The sequence below is a fragment of the Mustela erminea genome, chromosome 9, assembly GCF_009829155.1.
Source record: "Mustela erminea isolate mMusErm1 chromosome 9, mMusErm1.Pri, whole genome shotgun sequence".
NCBI classification, from domain to species: domain Eukaryota; kingdom Metazoa; phylum Chordata; class Mammalia; order Carnivora; family Mustelidae; genus Mustela; species Mustela erminea.
Genome location: NC_045622.1, coordinates 66,306,409 through 66,327,473, shown reverse-complemented (window position 1 = coordinate 66,327,473; position 21,065 = coordinate 66,306,409). Strand labels below are relative to the sequence as shown.

General features: G+C 47.1%; 1 protein-coding gene across 2 annotated transcripts in view; it reads left to right on the top strand.

The window, feature by feature from the left end:
- The first annotated feature begins 2,248 nt into the window (after positions 1-2,248).
- GALNT18 (polypeptide N-acetylgalactosaminyltransferase 18) overlaps positions 2,249-21,065 on the top strand; it is a 352,322-nt gene continuing 333,505 nt past the window's right edge. The window contains exon 1 of one of the 2 annotated variants that reach the window (XM_032358168.1): positions 2,249-2,988. In XM_032358168.1, coding sequence (XP_032214059.1) covers positions 2,754-2,988 — 235 coding nt within the window. In that variant the 5' untranslated portion in view covers positions 2,249-2,753. The remainder of the gene's footprint in view (positions 2,989-21,065) is intronic. The other variant, XM_032358167.1, reaches the window with a different exon arrangement.

Here is a 21,065-nt window from a genome sequence, read left to right as displayed (position 1 = left end):
AGGAAATCACAAGGAAAATATATTTGCAGTACTGTATTTTATTTATTTAAAAATATCTGCATGTAAGTGGACCCACACATTGTTCAAGGGTCAACTGTATTGCTAAACAGGAGGCTGGAGTTCATGGAGTTGAGTTCTGGCCTGGAAGGTGAAGGACCGTATCCTGGGAAGGAAACTCACCTGATCCTGAACACCCACTGTGTCTTGCACTAATTAAAGCTCTTTCTGGTGCATTCTCTCATCTAATCTTTATAACCGCTCTCCCAGCAAGTATCGTTTACATTTGACCTATGGGGACATTGAGTCCAAGCAATGTTTTAGAGTTTATCCAAGCTCACATAACTAATAAGCGGTGGATCTGGGTTGAGAGTCCTGGAGTCTGGCTGCCCCTCCAATGAATACTTTTTGAACTGGTCATCTTGCCCCAGTGACCTTTCAGAGAGGAGAACCTGTTCTGCCTTCTTTTGTTGCATTCATCCCCTCCACAGTGACAAATTCTCTTAGAGGATAAGAACAAAAATTTAAGGTCACACAACGTACTTTGTTTTTGCCTTAAACCTTATTTTTAAAGTTGGGTTTTTTTCCTTCCCGTTAAGAATGTGAAAAATGAGTATTGCCCCCTCCCTGTCTAGCCCTGGGGTGGTGCAGGAAGATCCTGGGAAGAGATGAACTTCCAGGGCTCCTCCTGGGACAGGGTGCATGACAAGAGGAAGAATTAGACCCTTGCCATTAACTGTACTCAAGGCCAGTGCTTGTAAATTCATCCAGCCGGGAGAAAGTCCAGACTCTTCATTTGGGAGCTGATTATACATCCAGAGAAGAAAGGGAGAGGCAGGTTTTATTCCCTCCTGGTTCTAGATTTCTTTACCTTTATTTTTCAGAAAAAGACGAGTGTGTGTGTGTCTTCCTCTGTCACACATATGGACAAATACATACTATCCTCCTCTACTCTCTTCCAAACTCGTTTTCAGCTAAGGGTGAAGAGAAATCTTCCAGTTGGTGCCACAGCATATTTTGGGGGGTTTTGTAAGCAAAGCACTAGTCGATCAGCTCCTGGTTGATGGCCATAAAGTACCCCTTCTTTGGTTTTGTGCCCTCCCTCCTTTGTGGGGCCAGGTAGCAATCTGGCCCATTGGGGTGCTGGGGTACAAGGTGGCCATGCAGCGGGCTGCCTCCCTGACTCTTCAGATCAAGGAAATGTCCCCACAGATGGGGAAAATGATATGAATCTGTGTTTTAAAGAGTCTTTGTTTAGAGGATTTCTCTTCAGATGCTGACAAGAAGTGACTTCAGCAGAAGGGGATAATATGAATAAGTATATTTGCTCTTATAACAAATAAAATAGTGTCAGCCATTAGAGCCCAGCCATGTCCCTTTGCTGTCAGTCACAGTTCTGTCCTCTCTAACACCAATTACAAACAGCATGCATAGGGACTTTACAGTTCACAGCATAATTCCACCCTGTGCCTCTGTGTCCCCTCCCCCCACCCTGGGGACATTGCTGTGCAGGATTTGCCCCTATGCACTGACATGAGCCTGGTCCCCATGGGTGACAACTGGGTTACAGGGCACAGTTTTGTTCTGGGAGCTGTGCAGACTTAAAAAAAAAAAAAAAATCTAGATGGGGCAAAATTCTTCCAGGGGTTTGGTGTTGTTAGTGGTGGTCCCAAATCTGGGAGCTTCCTGGGAGGGTTAGCTCCTTTGGCAGTTGCCAAGTCTGGAGACATTCAGGGGGCCCACAGATAGAGGGCTTGGGACAGGCAGAGGTCGAAGTGAGGCTAGGGAAGAAGTGGATGCCCACGGGGCCTGACCAAGGGCAAGGCTAGTCAGACGATCCCGCCCAAGCTTCCCTGGCCTCTCTGCTTCCCGGCAACCAGAAAGGGGGACGAGGAGTTGGCCGGTGGGACCCGGGCGAGAAGAGCCCCGCTGAGGGGCGCTGAGCCGCGCGACCCCGCGAAGACCGGAGGTGCCGGGGCAAGAGCCAGAGCTGGGACTCCCTAGAGACGGAATCTGCGGACCTCGGAGCTGAGCTTGGCGGCGCGCCCTCTCCGGGAGTCTCGGGTCTGGGGTAGCCAGCGCTGGCGCGGGTGGAGGCTCAGGCGCGTCCCTGGAGGGCGGGAGCCAGGGCGGCCAGCAGGTGGGGCCCGGAGGCCGGACTCCGCCCCCCCGCGCCCTCCTCGTTGGTCCGCGGCCGCCCAGCACCGGCCCCTCTCCCGAGCCGGAGCGCGATTGGTGGCGGCGCTTGTCGCTCGGAGGGGGCCGGGCCGCTCTGCTCCGCCGCTCTCCCTAACGCCGCAGCTGCCGCCGCCGCCGCCGCCGCCGCCGCCGCCGCCGCCGCCGCGGTCCTTCCAGCGGCGCGGGCCGGTCGGACCGCCTAGGCAACCCGCGCCTGGCGATGGGAAACGGCGCGGCCGCGGACCCAGGCTGTGGCAAAGTTTCCCAGACGCGCGTATCCGGGCGTGCGGCTGCCGGCCACCCGTGACTGCTTCCAGAAGGGCTCGGAGATATTTAATTTGGAAAAAAAAATCCGCCTCATTTCCTTTGTCAAGCTCTCTCTCCGGGTGGCCAGCGGCGGGAGCTCCAAACTTGGGCACGGTTCTCCACAGCGAGCAGCCCGGGCTGCGGAGGACTCGGGACTCAGGTGCTGCGGCGCCCAGCCTTCCGGAGCCGGCTGGGGGGTGTGCGCGCGGGGGAGTGCCGGCGCGAGGCTAGGAGGGTCCCCCGGGAGCTCTATATGGAGGAGGGAGCCCAGAATGGTGTGCACCAGGAAGACCAAAACTTTGGTGTCCACTTGCGTGATCCTGAGCGGCATGACCAACATCATATGTCTGCTCTACGTGGGCTGGGTCACCAACTACATCGCCAGCGTGTATGTGCGGGGGCAGGAGCCGGCGCCCGACAAGAAGCTGGAGGAAGACAAAGGGGACACCCTGAAGATTATTGAACGGCTGGACCACCTGGAGAATGTCATCAAGCAGCATATCCAAGGTACCGGCGCCCGGGGAAACTTGGGCTGCTCACAAGGCCCGGGAGTGCCCAGCGCGGCAGGGGGGTTCGCTGGGGCGGGTGCGCGTGGGGCCAGCGGCCGCGGGGTCCGAGGCCGCAGACGCTTCGGGGGCTGCGGGTGCGCTCCCGCCTGCGTGGGAGACCCTCGCTGTCCGCGGCGGTGCGCGCTTCTCCGGGGCACACGTGTGTGCGCGGGGCTCCACGCGCGGGTGTGTGCAGCTCACTGGAGGTGTGGGGGCGCGCTGCGCACGTGTCCAAATGTGCCTGAGACTCCGGGCTGGCTGCTCGCCGGCTCTGGGCATCACACAGAGGTCCGGCTCAGAGTGTGTGTAGGTGAATGTTTGTGTGTGTGCAGGAGAGAGCAGGCGCGGACCGTGGAGCTTATTTGGCCCCTGTAAGGGCCCAGGGCGAGATGGCTTGCGCGGCCCCAGTCTTTGGCATTTAGAACCCACAGGCTGCGGGACAAGACGGGGCTGGGAAGATTGCGTAGACCCAGCCCCAGCCCTGCTGTGCGCCGTCCGGAGGCGGTTGGAAATGCAGGGGGAATCTCTGGCTGGGGGTGCGGTCCACCTATAGCGGTCCCCACCCCACCACAGCCAACGGGTCCAAGACCCTCTCCAGGAGCAGGTGTCCACTCGGGGAAGGAGCCTGGAGCTCTGTCCACTGCGGTGGCTCATCCGCCCGGGACCCAGAGAACCCATCCTGGCCTGTGCCTTCCCGGCGGGCCCGGTGAAGGCCGTTCCCTCCTGTAGCTCCACTCCCAGGCCCAGGGAGCTGTTGGGGCGGAGCGGACAGACTCACTTGGCGTGGGTCTGGAGTCTAAGGTTGCGCGAGGTGGTTGTGCTCCACCCAGACCAGGACTGGAGCCAAGGGGAGGGTGAGGTACGGGAGCGCTCCCAAGGAGACCCTTCTGATGTGCTGTCAGAGGCAGGCGATGGAGAGCTCCCCATACCGTGGGGCACTGGTGCTGGGTGTGCACTCACGCGCGCGTCTCACACGTTCACCCTTCTCTTTTCTTCACCTCCCCGCTTCTCCTGCTCTCTCCCAGGCGTGTGAGCTACTTAAAGGCAGGGAGCCTTGTTCACCTGTAAACCTGGCAGGCCAGCCAAGCTCTGGGGCCACTACCCAGCAGACCTGGGCAAATATCTAGTTGAATGGAAACCTTTCTCCCCCAGGAGCACTCTCCTTAATTTACAGTGTGGGTGTCTGGATCTGCTTTTGCCCCCACTGCCCCATGCCAAGGTAGGGATAGCTGCTGTGTTCACAGTTGGTATGTTTCCCCACATGTCCCAGAGAAGGTTCCCGTGAGGGCGGGAGAGGTGCACTTATGGCTTGTGCTTTCTAATTGATGACTTCAAACCAAGGCCAGGGCTTGGGGGCACTTTTTAGGAAAGGAGACCCCTGGCAGCTTCTCCATCATACCTGCCTCTGCCTCTCAACTGGCACTGGACTTGGCAGAACAATTTATCTATCTGATGGCTCCTGTTGCTGCTCTTTCTTACTTTTTCCATCCCATGGTCCGGACTGACAATTAATCAGCAATTGAAGTACAGTGTTTGCCTCAGGGTGATTCAGAATGTTCCTAGGGAGACACAAGGCCGTACCTTACTTTGACGTTTCCAGTTTGCTCACAGATTTTGAGAGATTTTCATTCACATATTCTCTCTCTCTCTCTCTCTCTCTCTCTCTGTGTGTGTGTGTGTGTGTGTGTGTTCCTGGAAAAATGGTTCTCTTGTGCTTTCCAGTCTGCTCAGGGAGGAGGAGAGCCAGGTACCACTTTGGGAAGCAGTGAGGAGACATTGTTAACCCATGAGCTCATCACAGAGTAGCCCCTATCATGTTGAATGTGGACCATGTCACATGATTTATAAGGCTCTACATGAAAGTGAGTACGGTGTTGAAGCTGAAAGGAGCCTTTGTGAGTTTCTTCCCAAGAAACCTTATAACTGTGCATTGTTCTGAACTTTAAAAGATATACCTGAAAAAATTGGGAGAAATAAGAAGCAAAGACAGAACAGGGTTCTGAAGACATGGTTGGTCCAGTTCTCTTGTATATGTGCACTGACTGTATTAGGACTCCTATGGATATTCAGAAATGCCCAGATTCTCAAGACAGAAAGGCAGAAGCCACAACCGGTAGACCAGTGGGGAGGGGTCAGTGACTTGGGGAAGACTAGACAGGAGGCAGGTAGAGGGCAGAGATTACTTGGTTGGCTGTGTTGCGATGGTGTAGTGATGACCGGTGACAGCTGTCCCAGTGGTGCTAGTGCCATCTAGAGCTAGGATGCAGGGAATTAAGTAAATTTAGGGATTTACTTGATTTAAGTAAGAGGTCTACAAATTTGGGACTGGCCAAGTGCAGCTCTCTGAAGGCAGAGGATGGAAAAGGACAATCAGACTCTTGTAATTAGTGATGTGAACTGTCCCTGTGTATTCGCTATTATTTCCTCAGCCTTTTGAGCAACCCAGTTTAGTCTGCTGAGCTGGGGGAGTGGGGAAAGGATAATGATAACAACTGAAAATTATATAGCACCCATTATGTGCCAGGTACCATTCTAAGTACTTTCTGTCTATGTACTAATTTAATCATCACAACCCTATGAGATGGGTAATATTAACTCTATTTTACAGGTGGGGAGGTTATATGATTTGTCTCGGGTCACATCACCGGTACGTGGCAGTTTGGGCATTGAAACCCAGCTTATGTGGCTTCTCTGGAGTCTGTGTTCTTCACCACATCCTATACTGTCTCCTTAGAGGGCCAGCAGAGCACAGGGGGAGCAGTGCTCCCCTGGAGTTACTTGATGATGGGAGTGGGTGTCAGAATGAAAGACCTTGGAGGATGGCCAAGGAATGTTGAAGTCCTAGCCTTCCCACTTCGAGACTCTTCCGTAGATAAACTCAGGAAGCTCTAGGTTTTGTTTTATCTCATGCTAAGAGGCAGAGGTTACATTCACTAAAGAAGTGTCCATGGAGTACCCAGGACAGTTCCCGGCACATCGTACAGAGCAGGTGTTGGATGGATGAACGCTTGGGAGAGTAATACACAGTGTGGGTGCCCAGTGCACCAGCTAGTTGTTAATGAAAGCGTCTCCATTCTCGAAGGAATATGTTTTGCTTTGGAGCCTTGCTCAGGCTCCTCTTTGCTTTGGAAGGAAAGTTGTCCCGGAAACTGCAAATGTCACAAAATGTTCAGCAGAATGTTCCATAGGACTTGCAATTAGAAGAGGCTTTGGAGCATCACCCTAGAGGTCTGTTCTAGTCATGACTGAAAAGTTTATTTTCCTCTTGGGGGTTGCAGTGATATTTCATTTTAATTTGTTTTCTGATTGAATGATTTAATTAGATGGTGTTTGGGAATCTCTTGGGAATGTAAATTGCAGTTTTGAGATTTTTTTTTTTTAAACCAAATCTACGGTAAACGAGAGGGTGTATAGCTCCAGATTTCAAAAATAGCATCTTTTTGGATTAGAGACACGAAACCCGTGTTAGTACAGGTTTGCTCTTGGGAGGAGAAGGATGGATGGCTGGAGGTGGTGAGGTGGTTGAGGCAGAGGGTGTGCTGAAGGAGGCCTATGTGTCGGCGAGACTGACGGGGGACGGCAGTGTTGGTGCAATTCTTATTTTGGAAGTCCAGTAGAACCTAAAACAGTTTTCTCCTTTTCTTGATTAGTACCTTTTTGAATCTGTAAAGAACGTGCCAATATTGAAGAAAATGCTTAAAGATGTATAAAATTGCCTCTAATGCATTGTACTCTGACCCAACTGTTTTGCATTTTGGAACATTCCCTTCGAACTTTGCCCATTTGCCTCCATATTAAAAAACAAGGGTAGAGTCATGGTTTGCCTCTGATTTTATATTCTGCTTTTTTTCAGCTTGCTTCTTGTTATAAGCCTTTTGTTCCTGTTTGCTACATAGTTTATTGATTCAGTCTTTATTTATTGGAGACCTAATAAGTACCAGGTAGCACACCAGGGAGGTGATGTTGGATATAGGGGTGAATCAAGACACTCCTGGACCCTGTCATGTAGACTTGTTTTTAAAGGACAACAGAATGCCTCTTATTCAATACAATTGGGGTTTAAGTTAGTTAACGGAAAAACCCGGCAAAGAGGAGAATGAAACAAAATATTGCACACGTGTATTAAATATTTTTTTTTCATATTGTTTTTGAATGTGTTGTACATTCACTTGCCAACCTTTTGATGTTAAGGCCAGGCTTTGTCTTTGGGCTGGGTGGGCCAGCTGCCTTTCTGATCTTCCTTTTCCTTGCATAAACCACACCCACAATGTCCTGCTTACGGAGACTGATTCCTCGTTCTGTTTTCTTTAAAATTCACTAAGAACTTAAAGATGCTTATGAAGCAATCTCCATGTTAGTAGCCTAAATCTTTATGACTTTTGTCTTGTCCTTTGCAGTGATTTTGCTCATATGCAGTCAGACTGCTATGTAAGTGACTAGCTTTACAAAGTCTTTCCAAAGCAGTGAAATTAATTTTCTTCGAAACAACAACTCTCATTTTCTTAGCAGTCATATTCCATTGGTTTATAGAATATGTAATTAAATTATGCTGTTACAGTGACAAGTACCAAAAGTATAAACACATTTGGGAACAAACTCAGGGGACTGTTGGTACGCATACAACTCAATTGTTAGCTGGAGATGTGAGTCGGGGTGCGGTAGGAGAGAAAAGCTGCTGCAGAAGGACAAAGGCATCTCGGGGCTTGTTTTCTAGAAGGGGGATTGAAGGTGTGCTTCCTCTGGAGAGGTAACTAAGTGGATGGTTTTTAAAGAGAACTTGTACTATATTTTTAATGACTGCCTAACATTCCATCATCAATTATTGATTTAGCCACTTCCCCATTATTGAACATTGGCTTTTCTACTATAATTAACACAGAAATAAACATCTTCACCTTGCTTTTCTTCTTTTGAACTATTTTTAAGTATCTGTTTCTAGAAGTGGGATTACTACTGACTCAAAGAGTATGGACATTTTGATGAAAGATTGGTTTCAAAATCTTTTCACGTGGCCACCAGCAAGGTATTACTGTACCAGTTTCACGGAGCCTGTCCAGCCTTGGGTGTTACCATTAAACTTATTCTGGGCAAATGTAATCACTGGCAAGTGTTCTTTTCATTGGTACTCCTTTGATTACTGTACAGTTAGTATCCTCCCCCACCTGTGTTGGTTTTTGCCGTGTATTTATGTCTTCTGCCAGTTTTTCTCTTGGGATATCAGTGTTTGTGTATTTTATATATATATGTTTTATTTATATAGATCACTAAATATATATATGTGCACATACATATATATATATATAATATATATATGTATACTGCCTGTATTCTATATTATATACGTAGTTTTTGCTTTACATGGATGACTTAGGGCAGTGTTTTTCACACTCTGGCCCCAGGAGCCCCAGGCTTCTAGAAGGTTGGATCTGGGACCTGAGAAATAAAAGGGTCAAGTGAAGGCTCCTGGACTCCTTCTGCACGCAGTGTATCTCCTTGAAGCTAGTGTATCTCCTCCTTCATCTGTCTTATATTTGGTATTCTATAAAATATTTTTAAAAAGGCTCTGCTTCTTTTCTAAAAAAAGGTTGAAAATCACTGTTTTGGGAAAAAAAGAAAGATCAGACTGTTACATTTTTGTGAGGGATGATGGTAGCATAAAGAATTCAAGAGAGTAAACAAATCTAAAAGGAAATTGAATTCCTGGGTAGTGTTCTTATAATATCTATTTACCCTTCTGAATACCATGATTAATAATGTATTACATTATATGACTAATTTCCAAGTCCATTATCTTACTTCACTGAGTCAAGATCATCCCAACAATGGGAGAAATGGATTATTAACTGCTTTTCGTTTCCTAAAAGTTTGTTAGGCATATTATGTGCATCTTAATGTGCATTAGGTCAGTAAAAACAGGTTGCTCACTGTGATTACAAAGCATACGTGGTCCCTAAAAGTCAGAAAATGTCCTAGATCTGGGTGTTGGGAGCTAATTTTTTTTTTGCCCCTCTAGCTTTTGGATGTCACCAAGAATTGGGTGGTGTCCTTCTCATCTGATCCCTGGCTTGGCAGGATTGTAAAGAGGAAAATACGATGTTTGCTGAATGCTTGGAGTTTATTTGAGGAAAGGGTGTCATTTAAACAGTAAAGCTATTTGTCCTTTGGAATGAACTGTGGCATGTGAAATTATATTAGTAACAGTGATTGATATTTTGAGAGAGTGCAAAAGCAGGATTTAGAAGTTGAGTTCAATTACCTTTATTAATAGCCCCAGACCACATCTTTGTGGAATAGGAAAACCTTGCCAAAGAATACAACTTTTTCCCATGGCCGGAGACTTTTCATTTTTATCCAAAAGTATGTAGGCTGTAAAGTAAATGCATTCCACATTCTTTCCCACTCACTTGACATAAATTGTTATTTGCCCTTGATAAGTAGGTTGATGTAGAATCTCAAGGAGAATTCGGAATGAAATGTTGTTGAGCCACAGTCTGGTTCTCTGGTTTGTGAAGGCCTTGTAGGTCAGCTTCGGTCACTTGGGTTAGGCAGGTCTATATTTTTCCAAAGGTATTCATGGGATTCACAGCCATGTACAAGGTTGCTGGACCATCTTCATTACCATCCTGTAGAAGTTCACTTCACTTAATTTGGACAGCTGAATGGGCTATTGCCTGGATTGGGGGGCTGGAGGGTCTCTTTCAGATCATTGTCCTTTTTCATTGCTTGGGCTCTATCCAAGAGTCTGGGACAGATGGCTGCCCCATAGAGAAGCATATAGGAAGGCAATCTAGCTGGAGGTGATGTCACACAGAAGGTTCTTTGGGGAAGCACCAGGCTGAATGCGTGATGAATGTAGCCAGAAGGGAGCAAGATGGGATTTTGGGAGAAAGAGGATTATGCGTGAAGACGGAGGGGCAGAAGTCCATAAATGTGACATGGGCAACTGCAGGAGAGAGCAAGGAATGGAGTGGGTTAGCTCTGCTCCTTATGATCCAGATGAAATGAATGCTGGCCTTGAATGCTGGTCTCTCTAGGGCCAAAGGTTCTTGAACTAGGTAGCGATTGGATTATTCCATGGAGCCTACGATCAGCAACTTATCAAATCTCGCTCTGCCTTTGGGGTCAGAGTCAGCTCCACTCCACACTGCAGTGTGCGAGCACAGAAGTGCTTGCTGTTTTCCCTTCCTCACACGCATGCCTCCACATGCAGGGCGCGCGCCCCGGGGCGGGGCGAGGATGAAGCATGTCCCGACACGGGGCATTCGTTCTCACTCTGTCCCTTTCTCTCCCACTCCACAAAGCATATTAGTATGCAAGACAATGTGATAACCTTGAAATCCTTTCAACGTATTAGTTAAACCTAATCAGTCATATGTTTTGGTACTTAAATTATTGTTAATAACAAATTACCGCACAACTGTTCTGATATAAAATTTGTCGTGGTGGTGATTGGAAACGACTGCTCTTCTGGAATCTTATGTGTGGGTCTGTGTACTTTTTATGGACCCAGCTGAGTGCAGCCAGCTGGAACTTGAAGCAAGACGATTCCTGATTATGTGCACAGTAATGCTTTGCTAGATTTTTTCTGGCTACACGATTAAGGATTCAACTGTATTTGCTAGGACGAATCATCCCAATGGGTATGAGGTTCAAATGTAGCCTTTTCACTGTCCAACATTCAATGTCAGTTTTGTGAAGGTTTGCTTTGGGGAACTTTTCTGAAAGCCCTAAGTGTCCAGCCCCAATGAGACCGTGACAGGTTTCCTGTATGATGTCACTGCTGAAACGGCATTAGAACCAACAGACTATGGTCCTCTGGGCTACATTTTGTTACTACTTCCCTTTAAGAGTCACAAAAGTACCATGTTTGGGAAGATCCAGAGTAGTGGTAGCGACACCCCGCTCCTTGGTATGGATGAGAACAATGAAAAATGAGGCCTGAAGAAGAGACTTAGAGCCAACCCTTTAGAATGAATGGCTTCACTCCACCATGGTCCAGAGTTTAAGACAGAGGTAGAGCACCCTGTTTAAGACTGTTGGGTATTGCATTTCAAGCAGCAGTGGCTACTTGTTTGCCGTACCCGTCCATCTCTGTCCCCTAGGAGAGGCCATTAAAGGCCATTGAGAGTCCAGAGGAATGGGTACATAATTCAGGGATCTGGATAGGACATGATTTGAAACCTGGGCTAATAAATGTCATGTTAATGGCATCTGGGACTCAGGAGGACAGTTCCAAAATTGCTTGAGCCAATGAATATAAGAGTAAGAAAGCCAAGAAAGGATTTGAAGCTCCAGAAGTGACAAATAAGAATCTTAGCCAAATCCTTGGTTTATTTTAAGAGCAACAAGCACACAAAGTATTGAAGATTGATTGTATCAGGAGGCACAGAGGAAGAGTTCTCCTGTGTGTCAGGCACTGGACTAGATGCTAGCCATACCTTTTTTTTTTTCTTTTTCTTTTATATGACTGCTTTTTATCTCCACAACATGAGAGGACAGAGAGTTTCAGAGGTGAGAACATTGATGCATGGAGACTTAGAGACATAGAGTTTGCCCAAGGTCACACAGCTAAAGGTGGTAGAGACAAGAAGGGAAACTATGCCTAGTATATATATCCTCTACAGAAGGAAAGAAAAGGTGAAAATTACACAGAGAGGACCAGGAGATCATTCTACTGAAGGCTGTGTTCAGGTGTAAGCTCAGAGGCCTCATCAGGTCAAGGGGAAGGCTGTGGGAGGCGGGAGCCAGGCAGGCAGGTGGCTTGGTTTGTTGTTGTGTAGGTGAGTGCAGTCGGGCTCCAGAGGCCATGGAGGGCCCTTTCTCTTGGATCATTGTGGATCTGCTAGGATCATCGTAAGCCCCCAGGAACTGTCCTGTGAGAGAAGCAGAGCATGCTATCTGCAAGCTAGAGCTCGTTCCAGTTCTCCTCGGGACTCGGGAACATTTACCGTGTGCTAGGTGCTGTGCTGTGTGCTTTCCCATTCACTGGCATGGACATGTGTCTTCTCATTCCATTTGCCCAGGATTTCCCATGTTTCAAAACTGTAATTCCTGGGTCCAGGTGTCTCCAGCCTGGGCAAACCTAGATGGTTGGTTATCTTTATCTTCTCACGCTGGTAAATTCTGTTCAATGGCAAGTCTTTGCATCAAAACAAAAACAGCCCTTCTGACTGCACTCTATCTGGGTCTTCTGCTTTCTGCTCTTGAATGTTGACTTTGTCTAAGTGTTGTAAAGAGGACACTGAGGGTCCCAGCAGCCCCTGCCCCATTCTCTCTGCCCACACAGGCTGTTTCCTCTTTCCTTTATTATTCCTCCTGCCTTGGCACTCTGTTTTTTAGCTGTCTGAGCCTCTCAGGATTTGGAAAGGAAAAAACAATTGCTGTAAAGGAAAGCTCTAATAAAGTGGTTTGGGCACAAAACATCAGCAGCTGTTTATTTGCCCAAAACAGTAGGAGTTTGTATTAATAACCTTGTGAGTTATATGCTGGGAAGTTAAAAGTAAGCAAAAATCTTACTTGAGACCCACAAATGTGACTTTATTCCTTTATTGAACTAATCTCTCTTCTGTTTATGCTGGTGACATTTTCTATTATCCATATGGAAGATCCTTCTTGATATTCTGCTACAGATTTATTTAGCTCTGCCTTGGTTAGGGTCCCAGAGTAAAGGGGTTTTCTGGTTTCTTTTTATTGTAGTTATGATCCTTGGTGTTTATGTGGTTTCTGCCTCAAAGGATCTTGACAAATGGGGTAGGGTTTGTCTAACTAATCATCGTAGTATTTCCCTGATGAGACAGTAGGGGCCATGGAGGAATGGGAGGGGTGTGGGAGAGCTTTACACCTGCCTCTCAGTTCAAGGGCTTGGAAAAGTGAATCTTTTAACTTTTATGGTTTCTTTCACATCTAAATCTCAGCTTAATAATAAACAAATCCTCTGACTTGCTTTATTTTCTAAAAGACCATTTGGAGGAAAGTATACCGTGTTGGGATTATGAGGTAGACCCTTCAAGTCTGTAATTGGGCCAGGCTTTAAAAAAATATCTTACGAGACTGTGGAGATTTATGTTAGCAGGGAAATCCAGTGGAAAGTGGATAAAAAGACTTTTATCAGTGATTCAAAAATTGGAAAAAGGAACCAGTGAGGAAGAAATAGGCCTGCACTTATCTGGAGAAGAGCTGGGAAGAGGAAGAGAATTAATGTTTGTTGAGCATCTATTAGGTGCTAACTGCATCACTCATGTTACCTCATTTTAACCTTGTAAGCAACCTTGTGGGATATCGTTAACCCCCGTTCTGCAGAAGGGGAAATTAAAGCTCAGCGACTGTAGTTCTCTGTCCAAGATCATGCAGTTACTACGAGATAAAATCCCATTTTCTCTGCGAAGCCCCCTTCGTCAGGGGCCAGTGAGCCTCTTGTTTTCCTGCTCCAGTGATCCTGATGGAGGGAAAACAGGCTTATCTCTTACTTTCAGCAGAAAGGTTGCAGATGAGATTGGAAGGATTCCTGAGAGAAGCAAGGCCATGAGATGGGTTACCAAGCGACTGATTTGCTGGTATCCTTCCCTGGAGACACAGAAGGATGTCTGTGCCAGGAGCTGTCTGGGATGGAGAGCTCAGGAAAGCTGAGAGAGGCTCCGTGCGTGGCTCCAGAAGCCATCCGTATAGCTTTCTTCAGGAGGGGACTTAGTGTGAATAAGACCAAGTCCTCCACTCACTCAGACCTAAGGGTTTTGAGGCTCCTCCAGGCTCAGGGCATGGAGTCAGGTTGGGGACCATGGAAGGAACTGGTGCATACAAAAGAAATAGCAGACATGTTCAGGTTTGCCAGAAACTTCCCATTTAATGGAAGACATGGGATATTCAGGTAATGTATAGGCAACGATGGGCCCCTAGCTCTGTGGGCAGATGTAAGAGGTAGACACCACTGCTGGAATTGTTTATTGGGCCCTGGTGCGGTGGTGGGGGTGGGCGTGAGATGGTTGGGAGAAACCGCAAACCTGCTTCCATGTTCCTGTTTTTCCCTAGTGTGGCTGGGAATTTGACAGGGACCTGGGATGTACTCCTGCTTTCTATTGGTCACGTACTCAGAACCTTCTGTTCCTTCATCCAGCTAGCATTTATTGAGCACCTAGTGAGGATATTTCAGTGGAACAAAGACAAAAATATGAAGAGTCCCAATTAAACAAGATGGTCTGGAGGTCTCCCATCAGGAAAGACTTGGAGAAAGTTAGGTGTGAACTCTGTCTGGGGGAGAGCTTTCTAGGTGGAAGGAATGGCCAGTGCAAAGACCCTGGGGTAGCAGTGTGCTCAGTGTGTTAGAGGAACAGTAAGGTAGCTAGTGTGGCCAGAGCAGAGTGATTATGGGAGAAAGGGTAGGGGATGAGGCCAGAGAGGGGCTGGTTGAGGAGCAGGTTGTATAGGCCTTGGAGGCCACTGTGGGAGGAATAGGGAACCCTTGGCTGGGGTGAGCCAAGGAGCCCAGCTTTGAAAGGCATCAATCCAGACTGTTTTGTGGCTATTTCCTGAGCACTTCTCATGGGCTTGACTCTGTGCAGGCATGTCGGGAGACAACAAAATATACAGGTCATGGTTCTTTCCTTTAAGAAGTTCATAATCAAGCTGAGAAGACAATGCAAGAAGAGTGCATTGTCAGAACGGACTTCCTCAAGGAATTGGGATTTATGACACATCCCGAAAGAATGAGGAGGATTTAGAGGAGTGGAATAGGGAAGATTTGGAGAGAGTAAGCTCAGATATAAGTAAAACCAACAGTTACCTGAGCCTTTCATCTAGGGTGGGAAAAAGTGCAGGCAGTCAGTGGCTGGAATCAGCACTGCCCTTTACAGGTTGGGTGACCTTGGAAAAGCCTCTTCACTCTCCTGTGCCTCAATTTCCCCAGCTATAGAAAAGACAGCCATTGATCCTTTAACACTGTGGGATTGTTGTGGTGATGAAATGAGATGCCAGGCAGAAAAGCGCCCCCACCCTGCCTGTGTCCAGGGTAGGAATGGGGGGCAGGAAGCACATTTTTTCCTTCAGGCTCCCTCCCTTCCCACTGTCCTTCATTTCCACTCTTTCCTTTTTGGACTTCACATAGAAAATACAACCAGGAATATATTCTCTGCTCGAAACCCCTGGAAGAGCAGATCTGAGGCCCGTATCGGTGCCATTAGGCATGATGTGCGTGCTAAGGCTTTCCCAGTTCTATACGGCCCAAGAAGGTCAGAAGTGAGCTTAGAGGGGAGCCCAAACTAATGCTAATGCACAAGTGTCTCAGTCTGACTCGCCTCCTGTTCTGAAATTCTAAGCCTGCCAGCTTGGGGACCTGCCCCTGTTTGTAGAGAAAGATTTGCTTTGTAAAACCCACTCGGCATGGCAGCGGGCAGCAGACCATGTCAGGAATGTGCTGCGCTTATAGGAAGCTTGGCTGGTGGGAGAATGATGCAAGGTGCCCCGTTACCTGGCCAGAGTCTCACGTCCCCAGTGATGGATGGGTGGGGACAGAAGGAGAGTCTCCTGGAGGAGAGACTTGGGTTGTCTTGTGTTTCCACCGCCTGACAGGATTTGGAGCCACAGCAGCCTATCTTCCTGCCAGGGTGAATTTGATTTAACTCAAAGCAACGTGACTTATAATTTCAATTGCAGGCAGGAAGGTGTGATTTAAGACAATTGTCAAGAAGACTCAATTTAATCTTTTCTTTCTTCCCCCTCTACAAAATGTGCATTTTGTGGGATGGTATAATTTTAATATCCATTCTTTACAACCCAGACCTAGATGTAGTTTCACATTGGGAAGATACACTCTACATCTTTTTTTTTTCTTTTAGTACTTATCTATTTAAAGTTCTCGCGAAAAAGATTCCTTTGTAGTGACAGCAGAAAACGGAGAGATGGTTTTGCTTTCTTACTAGAGAGAATTGTGGAAAATCACTGTGAAACCTCCTGGGCAATTGCTGTTTCTTGATGAGCAGGGCTTATTTTGGTCACTTATAGACAGATAATTTTGTTAACAAAACAAGGAAAATCATTATTTTATTTAACTAAAGCTATACAATGGTGAATTTTAAATGTTTTTCAACAACAGCCAATTTTTTTTTTTTTTTTTTTTAGCAAAATAGGCATTGGTGTTTTTGAGTTTGTAATTACTTTGGAAGTACAGAAAGTTGACTTGATTTTTGTAAATTGAAATTAAATGTCTTATTTCACCCTGGTCCATATTAGTAATGTATAGTATTGTTGTGCAACTCGATGCAGTCCTTGCATCTTGCCTCATATATTAGCAAAGAAAGATGAGCTTTCTAAAGTTGTATTTTAATTGTGAAAGCTCTAGTCTTGTAAAGATCTAGAAGGATCTTTACTTAGAATTGGAGCATGCTAGAGCCTGGGAGTAACATCAGTAACCACCCCCTCAGCCTGTTAGCTGAGGGATCCAAGGCCTGATGCAACGTGGTGATGGCCCTGGCAGTTTTCTCCTGGGACCTGGAGACTTTGGGGTAGGGATCTAGAGGTTTGACTCAAGTCTAGAAAGCTTCCCTCTACATCCTCTTACTTCCTTCAACCTCAGAAGAAACTTCTGCAGTGGGGAAGTAAATCTTTGGTTATATATTCTCAGATGAAGCCGGATGCTTAAGGGACAAGGGAATGGGCAGATTTCCTTAGCTGGGGTCTGTGGGGAGCCCTTAGTTCTCTTTCTCTGGCCTGTCTGGGTCCCTGGGGCTTGCACTCGACTTCCTAGGATCATCTTCAGAATTGAGGACATAGCTGTTAGCAGGACCTGACTTCGGTTCCAAGCAGTGCGTGCCAGCTCCTGGGATGCAGCCTCTATGTTGGGAGCAGGCTTCTTCCCAGCTTTGCAGATCCCAGCAGTGGTGTCCATGGAAGAGGGGCAGAGATTTTACACCGAGGAGAGGAAATGAGAGAAAATTGACATTTATCGGGTGCTGAGTAGATGTTTGGCACAGTTTAGTTCACTTCATTTTATATAAGCCTGAAAATAGGCCCATGAGATCATTAGCCCCACTTTCTAGATGAAAAAGTTGTACTGTATTGTAACTATTAATCTCCTTTTCCCATTACACTGTGGGTTGCTTGAGGGTGGAGGCAGGGTCCTAATTTTTCCATTCTCCTGTTTGATCCAGTGACAGCCATGTAGTTGGGGCTAAGCAGGAATTTGTTGAGTGACTGAATGGATAAATAAACAAGCCTTCCTAAAACCACTTACTTACTAAGAACATTCATAACCAGGTGTCTGGCTTCAAAGCTGTCTGGAAGGGAGGCCAGGGGACTGAAGACCTGATTCTCATCCCTCCAAGCTTGGGGGAGGCTTGCACGAGGTGGTCTCAGGCTGTGTCCTCCTTCTGGGTCAGGGACAGGAAAACACACATTTCTGGGGTCTCTTTCAAGGCACCTCATAGCACACACTGCTGTCGCAAGCTTTAATCAAAGGGAAGCAGCAGTTCAGTGGAGAAAGTGTGTGTGTGTGTGTGTGTGTGTGTGTGTGTGTGTGTGAGTGTAGAATGTGCTTTCCTGCACTGAGATCCCCCAGGAATCAGCTGGTGAGAGGAGCTTGAAGCCTTCAGGGGACCCTCGATATCTTTATTTTAATAAAGCTGTCACTTGTGGTCACTTTCAAACGAAAGCAATCTTGTGGGTGTAGAAGGGGAGAAATAAACCTGCACCAAAAGCAGAGAATAATGCCAGAAAAGATGCAGCTGAACAGGGAGGCTTTGCTTCAAAAGGAAGGACAGAGTCGAGGTCATTTAAATGGATACCCAGAGAGTCACCAGGAAGGAGAAAGCATAGCTGAATTTCCAGAGAAGGACCGAGAGTTCCTCAGGGCCCCAGGAGCTAAAGGGAAAGGTGGTCTTTGGCTTCCCAGCCCATGTGGCAGTGGCTTGGCCTCCTGTCTGCACTGGGGCCTCCGAGAACCCCAGAATGGATCCCTTCATCGTGAGGTGTCTTTAGGGTGGCAGTGGTAAGTTGGGACCATCTCTTCGCTCACTCAGGAGGGAGGTGGCAAGAACTGTCTGCTGAGAGGACGGAGGATTCTCCAGGCTGCTCTGAACTCAGGAGAGGGTTTTTTCTCCTTACCTGCTTTGTTGAAATTCCTTGGGCATCAAGGGCTGAAGATGGCACGGGAGTGGAGTGAGAGATTGGACAGGCTGAACCCCCTTGGTCTCTGGTGGCCCCTCGGGGAATTACCCACTCAGGGGTGTTGGTTTGGGTTTGGATCTGTGCACCTTTCATGGTGGCCCAGTATGGCTTCTCCCACCTGCACCCATCAGTGGGCCTAGGCAGTGGGCCCAGGAAGAAGATTCTCCAACTCGGCCCAGTGGGACGGAGCAGCCCATTAACAAGAGCCTCAGATTACTGTGATTTTTCTTTTCCTATTATTCCCTGATATTTTCAATTTGAAAAGAATCATTTAAACAGTAGGGGTAGAAGAGGGCATAGTAGACATAGGGGAAAAATTGAAAATGTCATTTAAAAATGACTATTTCATTCTTTTTCACCTCAGCAGACAGATGGCCGCCTCACCTTTTGCCCACGGCCAGGAGCAATAGCCTGACGGGTCAGCCGAGGAGAGCAGTGATTTTATTTTTCTTTTCATTTCAAACAGATTGTGTAGCCCTTGGGGTGTGGGGGACCAGTGGAATGAAACTCTGGGCCTGGAAACTAATTATGCCTCCCTGCATGGCTGAGCTAGTTAATACCAAACTGTCATTGAGGCTGATTCTTCCCTGGGGCAGAAAAGCTTCCCAAATTCCTTATCTCTTTCTCTTTGCCATGGGAGTGGAGGCCTTTTGGTTTTTTGTCAGTTTGAGAGAACAGGAGCACAATTCGGGAAGCTTCTGGAAGCTCTGAAATGGGGCTCTGGGTTCTGGTTCCAAACGTGCCCTTCTGCTACACAGCAGCCTCACCTCTGCCAGCTCAGAGGAGGTTTTGAGTTTAGAGTCAGATAAATTGGGCTCCAATTTGGGTGCTTCCACTCCCTGGTGTGATGTTGCCCGAGGCTGCCCAGAGTATCTGGGACTGTAAGCATATCGCTTGCCCTCCCTCTTCCTCTCCACTCCTCGGCAACGTGGGCTTAATGATGGCTCACCAGACCAGTATGCCTGCCTCCCTTTGCTTTGCTGATCCTGAAACTGAGAGCCAGCCAGATACATGGTATGGTCAGCATGGTGTCACCAGTGGAAACCACCTGAGATGCAGAGAGGCAGAAATTCAGTAATGCCTTTAAATGGATTTTTAACTTACTAAACAAACCATTTGACAAATAGTCACACATATAGGAGTAAGACATATTTATTTATTCAATCTACAGATAATAAACACAGTGTGCTGAACTCTAACCCCAGTACGTTCTATCCCTTTCCCCAATTTGGAGACCTGGGGCTTGTCGTCTGTGCAGTCCCCAGCCAGCCAGGTGTCTCAAACAGTGGCTCCAATAAACTCTCTGAGTCTTTTTAAGGACAGAAAAAGAATTTTAAATATTGGGTAGTGGCATTTAAAAATATAGCTTTTGTGTCAACATGAAGATCATGAATATTCAGCTTGTACACAATCTTGAGCAATTAGACAGATGCATATTTCCAGGGAGGGTGTGTTATCCTGATGGCTGAGGGGATTGGGACTGTCTATCATTTCAAAACCAGATTTCCCTGGTGACTTCCGAGTCTGGTTTTAAGAACATTTGGGAATGAAGTCTCAGAGACAGCCCTATTAACTCCCCCCAACTTTGCCAGGCTATATTCCCCTTGCCTATATCCATAGACCTGGCCTTTACCTGAGAAATTTCCAAGTGGCCCAGGAGCGTAAACCCCCTATATTCTAAATGTGATGACTGATTGAGAGCTAAAACAAAGCAGCCCATTTCCAGCCTTGGAGGATGGGTTTGACGTGGCAACACTCAGCCTTGGCTGCTGGTGTTTTTTTGTTTAGGGCCCTGTCTCCCCATGTTGAATTCCTATTAGAATTAATTGATTGTCTTTGGAGAAGCACCAAACACAAATCGAGCTAGTTGATGGGACGACACAGCTTAGAACTGTCGCCTTTAAAAGAAGACCTTGTATCAGCCAGGAATCCCTTATGACTTTTTAGGAGAACCAGAATTTTAGCCACTATGCATTTCCAGGTTTTCTGGGGCAACCCGCTTTCAAATATTCTGATCTGTTGTCTCCAGAAACTGTCTAAATGAATTGTAAATTCTAGTATTTCCAACACTTACTGCCCATATTGACTCTCGTACCTGGAAGCAGTACAAAGCCCTTGCCAGAGCACATGTCCCTTATTTTTAATTTAGAAAATATGGCTACAGTGAAGTAAACAGAGTACTGGTAAATGGAGCCAGCTGTTCCCTACATGATTCTTTTTTTCAGTACAAATCACATGGGGTTAGGGGACGCACCTCAGGGATGACAGTATGAGGAGATCTGTGGATCCTTTCCCCAGTGATACAAACATAACTGGTGAAAATTATTTTAAAAACCCCAACCACTTAAAGTCTCTGGAAATTGTTCTGTATGCATACATGAAGTGGAGAAAGAGTTATTCAGTAAGAACAGCAACCTTGTGTCTTTCGAGACATGACCTGCTCCCTCTTTGAACCCCGACTCAGAGACAGAGCTGTTCTCTGGGCAGATGTGGACTTTCTCTTTCTCCTAACTTAGGAGGCTTTCTCTTTCCCCTAACTCCTACTCTAGGGTTTTCTCTTTCTCCTAACTTCTACTCTAGGGTATGGTTTGTCCTGAGGAAGGGCAGGCCACTGCATTTCTCATCTCTCCCAAATCTGAGTTGCAGAAGCTTTATTCCATGCAAGCATGGGTGGGAAGCCTGGGGCTGCTTTCTGCTACCCATGGCCATCTTACAGGGTGGAAGCTCTATCTGAGGCCAAGAATACCGGGTCCTATTCACCACCAGCCCAGCTCACACATTGGGTGAAATTGCCATCCAGGAGAGGCCTTCCAAAACAGTGGCTACCATCCCCACCCAGCACCCCACCCATAGAGCAGGCCTGTTACTGAGAGAATCGGGCTG